At 65.4% G+C, this 7184-nt stretch overlaps 2 protein-coding genes across 2 annotated transcripts; one reads left to right on the forward strand and one right to left on the reverse strand.

Annotated features, from left to right (window-relative positions):
* Positions 1-4: 4 nt before the first annotated feature.
* On the forward strand, positions 5-1017 carry LOC101653542 (forkhead box protein H1-like; the record flags this gene model as incomplete). The annotated part of the gene is made up of 2 exons (XM_045293042.1): positions 5-109; positions 202-1017. Coding segments are annotated over 2 exons (921 nt in total), but the record flags the coding sequence as incomplete, so codon positions are not given.
* Positions 1018-1235: 218 nt separating this feature from the next.
* Positions 1236-7135, reverse strand: LOC101653853 (kinesin-like protein KIFC2; the record flags this gene model as incomplete). The annotated part of the gene is made up of 16 exons (XM_045293043.1): positions 1236-2034; positions 2118-2374; positions 2459-2588; positions 2663-2786; positions 2885-3006; positions 3087-3191; positions 4584-4741; positions 4820-4928; positions 5305-5414; positions 5492-5606; positions 5712-5822; positions 5964-6092; positions 6177-6242; positions 6343-6488; positions 6665-6803; positions 6984-7135. Coding segments are annotated over 16 exons (2225 nt in total), but the record flags the coding sequence as incomplete, so codon positions are not given.
* Between the last annotated feature and the right edge of the window lie 49 nt (positions 7136-7184).

Genomic DNA, 7184 nt, shown 5'->3' on the forward strand with positions numbered 1-7184 from the left:
CCAGATCATCCGGCAGGTCCAGGCTGTGTTCCCCTTCTTCAGGGACGACTACGAGGGCTGGAAGGACTCCATCCGACACAACCTCTCCTCCAACCCATGTTTCCGAAAGGTCTGAGCCAGCCTGACAGGGGCAGGGCTGGGTGGCAGTGCTGGGCAGCAGGGTGAGCGGTCCCACCCAAGCCTGCCTCTCCCTTACACCAGGTGCCCAAGGACCCTTCGAAGCCCCAAGCCAAGGGCAACTTCTGGGTGGTGGATGTGAGCCTGATCCCGGCTGAGGCCCTGCGGCTGCAGAACACGGCTCTGTGTCGGCGCTGGCTGAGCAGGGGCGCTCGAGGGACCTTCGCCAAGGACCTGGGCCCCTATGTCCTACAGGGCCGGCCCTACCAGCCTCCCAGCCCCCCACCAGCACCCCATGAGGGCTTCAGTATCAAGTCCCTGCTGGGAGACCCAGGGGAGGGGTCACACTGGCCCCAGCTGCCTCCAAGGAAAAGTTCAGCTCCAGGCAGCACGGGGTGTGGCGGGCAAGAGAGGGTTCCCACGCCACCTGGGCCCTCTGAGAGACCCCTGTGGCCCTTCTGCTCACTCCCTGGGCCCACAAGGGGTGAGGGGGAGACATCCCAGGGGGGGACCAGTCAGCTCTCTCCAGAGCCCAGGGCCTGGCCTCTCCAACTACTGCCGAGCACCCCAGACACCCGAGGAGGACTGTCTGATGGGGGACACAGGGCCCCACTTTGGGGGCAACTGCCCACTTCCTACTTGCCCATCTATACCCCCAATGTGGTCATGCCCTTGGCCCCCCTACCAACCACCTCCTGCCCAGGGTGCCCACCCACCACCAGCCCAGCCTACTGGGGGGTGGCCCCTGAAGTCCCAGGGTCCCCTGGGCTGCTCTGGGATCTCGACGCCCTGTTCCAGGGCGTGCCTCCGAACAAGAGCATCTACGATGTATGGGTGAGCCACCCACGGGACCTGGCTGCCCCAGCCCCAGGCTGGCTGCTCTCCTGGTATGGCCTGTGAGGCGCTCCCTGGTCCTGCTTTGTAAGAGGGAGTCTGCAGCCTCAAGTCACCAGCGACAGCCATGTTGAGTCCACATTTATTGGATGACACCCCCTGCCCCCAAAAGGGTGGCAGCCAAGCTGGGCCCAGATCTGACTGGCCCTGGTGGTCTGTCATGCCTTTCCCCACCCCCAAGGCGCAAGGCTGAAAGGAACGGCGGGCTTGTCCTGGAGCAGCCCTGTCCTGTCCCATCTTCTCTCGGCCCTCAGTCCGTCTGTCCATCCACCCATCAATCACCATCTGTCACCTCCCTTCCCTGGCTCTGGGCTGGGGGAGGGAGAGCCCAGGGACCGCTCAGGCCAGCACCCTCCCTCAGCTTTCTCTGAAGGAGGTAGCACCTTCGCAGGGAGGGGGAAGGAACGGAGCCTGGCCTGTTGTGGGCTCGGTGGGGGTGGGACGTGATAACAATAAAAGAACTTACAACATTTTAACGGGAAGTCTGGGTTTTGGGGGCAGGGATGGTGATTTTGGCCACCGCTTGGTGGGCTCTGGCCGGCTCGGGCTGCTGTGGCTCAGGGACGCCCTGCTGTGACTCTGGATAACAGCAAATGGTGATAAGATGGGAGCTGAAAGACTGGCCGACTGGGGGGCGGGCGGGCGTCTTTCCTCTAGGTTAAACACTCCTCCTGGGGGGAGGGGCTCCCAGAAGTCAAGGGGGTTGCACCCCAAAAGACGGGTGCGAAGAGCATTGTGCCGCCTCTGCCTGCAGAAGCGCAAGTCCAGGCTTCATGCTCGGGGCTGCGGGGGCGGGCCCTGCGAGCGCGCACCGCTGTCGGGCCGGGGGCTTGGAGGGCTGCGGGGGGGCGGCGTGGGAGTGCCTGGGGTCTCGGTGAGCTGGGTGTCGGTGCTGAGGGAGGAGGGCGTCCCGGATCGCGGCACTCTGCGGCGCCGGGCTGGCCCCAGTTCCACTCGGCCCACCCGCTCGGCGAACTTGAGCGAGCACACGGTCTCCCCGAGGTCCCCGGGCCGCGTGGAGATCTGCGGGGCAGCAGCGCTGGTGGGCAGGCCCGAAGGGAGGGCCCCGCCATACCAACCCCACGCTATCAAGCCGGGCCGCCCACCTGCAGCAGCAGCACGGCGGTGGCGCCGGGACCGAGCGCGGGCTGCAGCAGGCGCGTGAGCTGCGAGTCGCGGAAGGGCACGTGGGGCCGGCGGGCGCGCAGCGCGGCCATGACGCTCCCCAGCGCCAGCAGCGAGCGGTTGATGGTCCGCGCCTCCCGCAGCCGCTGAGCCCGGGCCTGGTCTCCGGGGGCCGCGTCGGCCGACCCCGGCTTCCAGGCGCGCTCGGACCCCGCCAGGTCCACCAGGTGCAGCGTGCCTGTAGGGACGAGGCACGCGGGGCTGGTAGGGACGCCGGGCCGGGTGAGGCGTGGGCCCGGCGGCGCAGGCGCGGCGGGGGTACCTGTGGTGCCCGGACCGAGCGGCGGTGCGGCCGCGCGCAACGTCAGCGTGACCAAGGCGTGGGAACGGGAACTGTGCTGGTTCATTGCTGTGGCCGCGGTGGCCCTGTTGCTCCTCCCCAGGCTCAGCATCTGGAGGGTGGAGCGACCAGGCTGACCTGTGCAGGGTACCCACCCCCACGGGCAGGACCGGGAGGGGGCCTTACCTGGTGCAAAGTCTCCAGGTTGGGCACGTCCCAGTGGGTGAGGCCAGCCACCTGGATTCCCCCCTGCCCTGCTGGGCCCTGCCGCACGGCCAGGCGCTCGGGAGGCCCTGGGGCCAGGAGGTCCCTGGTGGGCGGGGGGGTGGGGGAGGGAGGCGGGATTGGTTCTCAAACTCTGAGGGAGACTTGGAGAGGGGTGCCTGGGCATGAGGGGGTATGCCTGACCTGACAGCCTCGTTATAGATCTCCACCATGCTGAGGGTCACTCGGTGCTGGCCTCTGGCTCCCATCTCCTCAAACAGGGACTGCAGCGCCCTTGGAGCTATGCCGGGGTCATCGGGCGGGCCCTGTGGAGGGAGGGTGCATTCTTGTGCATGTACCACCCGTGCCTGCCCTGCACCCTCCTCAGGGAGGGATGCCACCCCACCTCCATGCTGTATGTCTTGCCAGTCCCCGTCTGACCGTAGGTGAAAATGCAGATGCTGTACCCTTGGAGGCAGGACAGCACAGCTGGCTGGAGCTCTCGGAAGACCTAGGCAGAAGGCACAAGGGTGGTGTGCAGGGCAGCTAGGAGCCAGCCCCCTGCGGAGGACTAGTGGGAGAGGCATCGATCCATGCGAGAGTGCTGGTGCAGTGAGAGGCAAGGCCTGGGGGTTGTGGACGCCCCTGGACAGGCTTCACCAAGAAGATGGCATTTGCCTGATATCTGAGACAAAAGTCAATCTGCCAGGCAAGGTGTGATGGGATTGGTCAGGCAGTGAACCCCGCCTAGGCAGGGCTCAGAGCCCTAAGCACACTAGGGGGCCAGGGGGCCATGGTTCAGGAGCCTGGGTGTTGGTGTGGCTGCCTGCTCAGACCTGGTGTGATCAGAGCTGAGTCAGCCCACTCACAGCCTTTAAACGGCTGGTTCCTAGCCTCCAAATGCACGTCGAGGAGGGCCCCGGTGACAGCCACCCGAACAGCTTGGGGCATAGGGAACAGGGCTGTGGCCTGCATCCTCCTGGAAGCTAGTCTGGGCTCCTTGACTCAGCTGTAGAGTGCCCTGGAGGAAGGAGGCACTGGGGTGGACTGTGGACACTGCCTCTGGTTTGGACACTGAGTTGGAAAGCACTGGGCAAGGCGTACCATAGCCTGGGGGTAGTAGGAGCTGCAGTGAGAGGAACAGTTGCAGTCGGGGGTGTGCAGAGTGAACAAGAAAAGTGCATGGAGAGCAAGGCTCTGTGCGACATGGAGAGTCTGTGTGAGGCACCTGTTACTGGCTGTCACTCCCATCCCTGGGGGGCCCATGGGGGCCAGTGGTGAGAGGGTCCCTGGGTCCCTGCCAGATCTGCCAGCCCCACCCACTCTGAACTTCTCTTCATCTGCAGAAAACCCCAGGGGCAAAGTCTGTGTCCAAGAGATGGCACGTTGTTGGCAGTGGTCTAGGGTTTGAGCCCACATGGGACTGGCAGACTCCTAGGCCTCCCCTTTCCCACATGGGTCTGGCAGGTAACAAAGGGTAGGAATGTGGTCCTGGGTGGCCTGAGCGTGCAAAGCTCCACGCTCCCTATCCATGAGCCATCAGCTGGGATGGCAGGTGGACCCCCAGACCCTGGGGGAGGGCCAGCCAGTGCCTCTCTGGAGGCAGAGGCAACAGGAGTTCCCCCAGTGGGGTCCCAGGCACGCTCTGCAGCCAGCTGTGCTTGAACAGCCAACTGGACCCCAAGCCAACTGTGGTCCTTCTCATCTAAACCAGGGGCTGCTAATCGTGGGCTGGCAGAGCTCCCTGGAGGATGAAGAACCCAGCCGGGCTGGCGGCTCCCCTCCCAAATCCACTGCCCCCTGCCTTGGCCGCCTTAGGATGGGCAGAGGAGAGAAACAGGACCCTCCCTGAACTCTGGGGATTCTGAGGAGGGGTTAGGGCAGAGGCAAAGCATGGGGTCACCTCCTCCTGGCTGGCATCTGGAGGGAAGACCCAGTCCAGGCGGAAGCGGCGCTGGCGCCCTCGGTAGCACGTGGTGACGACGCCTCGGGGGCCGGGCTCTGTGCTCACCAGGCTGCAGGATGGCCCGGGCCGCAGCCTGCACAGCACTCGGATATTCCCTGGGGTGGACTTCAGGTCAGCTGGTTCTCTCCCAGCCCCGCCGTCCTCCACCCCCCAGCTCAGCTCCTCTTACTTACCTTTGAGCTCCAGCAGCCGCCCTGGGCCCCTCATTGGAGGCCCCTGCTGCTCCTCAGGGCGCTGCATCTCATCGCCTTCAGCCAACATTGCCCCCAGGGCCCAGGACACCTGAAGGGAGGGGACATGAGGCAGGAGCTGAGGCAGAGCACACAGTGGTGTAGACTGGCCAAAGTGGCTGTCCACAAGCTGCAAGCATGGGAGATTTTTCCAGACCCAGGATGGAATCTGAGAGCTCTAAATTTGAGGACATCATACCCACCCATCTCCAAGCTTCATGGCAACCTTTCCAGGGTTGGCTAGCACCTCACGCGCAGATCAGGGCACAGGCCCAGGAGTAAGGTGGGCCCAGGGTCACAAACAAGCTGCTCCAGTTTCAAAGCCTCCTCCACACATAGAACTGGCCCCCACCCCTTGGTAGAGTCCCCAGGGGAGAACAGGGAAAGGGCTGGTCTAGAGACTGGTGCCAAGAGGAAAGGGGTCTGACCTGGCCACGCGCCTCACTCAGGGAGCCCTGGCAGCTCTGGGTGAAGGTGCTGACCAGCCCACGGAGGTCCCCACATCCCTGACGCAGGCTGGCCATGCGGGCCCGGAGTCCTGGTGGGACAAGGCTATTGGAAGACAGGCCCAGCACCTCTCCCCACCCCCTGCACCCGCCCCTGCCAAACCCTTACCTGCTAGTTGTTCGTGCACCTGCTGCAGCTCCTGCCTGCAATTCTGCTCTGTCTCCTGCTGGAGCTGCCCAAGTGCCCCCCAGAGGCCCTGCAGCTGGACCTCCTGGACCCCCAGCTGCCCCACCCGACCCACTCTTGTCACCGAGGAAACAGGCACCTGCTGGGCCCTCCCCCACCTCCCCATGCCCCAGCCCTTCTAGCCCCTGGGTTCCAAGCCCACCTGGATGCGGAGGGCCTCTGTGGTGGCCTGAGCCTCCTGGAGCCGCCTCTGGAGCTCCACCAGGGCCTCCGCTTCCTCCTGCTGGTCGGGGAGGATCCAGGCGGCCTGGGGCTGGGAGGAACCTGGGGGTTAGCCATCCCAGAGCCCCCACTTCCCACAGGGGCGGGTCAAGTCGGTGTGAACCCACACCTCCCAACTGCACCCCCGGGGCCCATTCTTGAGGTCATTGCTCTCCTGGGAGAATCAGGGTACCTGGAGGTCCCTGGAGGAGGGCCCCGGCCCCCAACGGAGTAGAAGCTCCTGCATCAGGCTCAGGCTCTGTTTCAGGGCCTCGTTCTCCAGAGTCAGATGCTGCACTCTCTTCTCGGAGTCTGTCGCCCCCTGGCGGAAAGGGACGCCCTCAGCGCCTCACCTGGACTAGCTCCCGCGCCGCGCCCAGCACCCTGGCACATGCCGCAGCCTCACCACACCCAGGCGCAGCCGCCCGAGCTCCTCCTCCTGCTGTTCCAGCTGTTGCTTCAGCTCTTCCAACTGTGGGGGCAGGTGGAGGACGAAGTGGAAGTGGAGCAATTCCTTAGCCGGCCCCTGCCAATCCCCCGCCCCCTGTCCCTGCAGGCCCCTGAGCTCTCACCTGCCCCAGGATGAGCAGCTCCAGCCGATGCCAAGCCCTCTGCTCCTCCTCCAACGGCGGGCACTGCTGCCCCTGAGCCTCACCCCTCGGTGTCTCCCGGGGGGCTGGGCTGGGGTGGGAAGGACTTTCTTCTTGGAATGGGGGCCCTGGGGTGAGGTGGACCAGTTAGGGTCTAAGAGGCCTCTGTTAGGGTTGAGGAGGGGAAGGCACCCGAGGGCAGGCCTTGGGACTCTGGCCTCTAAGGCGCTCGGGTTACGGAGGGGCGGGATGAAGGGTGGGGGGACCTCTGCTCCCTCTACTCAACTCAGTACACCTTACGCACCATCTGGACCAGAGAGCTGTACCCCTGAGGCTGGCTGAGTGTCCTGGAGCAGGGCCTGTCGCCCCCGGGGGCTCCGAATCCATGCCAGAAGGGCCACGAGCTGACTGGTCAGGGTCAACAGTGGGGGGGCCTCCACGGACTGCGGGCGACAAGACCAGGGGAGGGACACTGGGGGAGTGGACGGGCAGGCCGGCCACAGGAGCCTTCTAGGGGTGGGGTCGGGGCCCGGTCGATTAGGATGAGGTCCCTGGAGCAAGAAAGGGCTGAGGATGCTGAGCAGAGGACGACGCGAACCCGGCCCCTCCTCGGCGCAGCTCACCTTGCCCCAGTCGGGAGGGTGCCCACAACTCTCTTCCGCCCCCAGGTGGGCGGAGAGGAACTCCGCAAGGCGCGTGAGCGCCTCTTCCAGCGACACTTCAGCCGGTCGGCCCCCGGCCGCCCCTCCCAACCCATCCTCAGACTCGGAGATGCCTGCGGGGTCGGGAGTGAGAAGGAGGCGCCTCGGGTCACGTGCAGGAGG

The sequence above is a fragment of the Echinops telfairi genome, unplaced genomic scaffold, assembly GCF_000313985.2.
Source record: "Echinops telfairi isolate 266 unplaced genomic scaffold, ASM31398v2 ScPeMD7_656;HRSCAF=1071, whole genome shotgun sequence".
Taxonomy (NCBI): domain Eukaryota; kingdom Metazoa; phylum Chordata; class Mammalia; order Afrosoricida; family Tenrecidae; genus Echinops; species Echinops telfairi.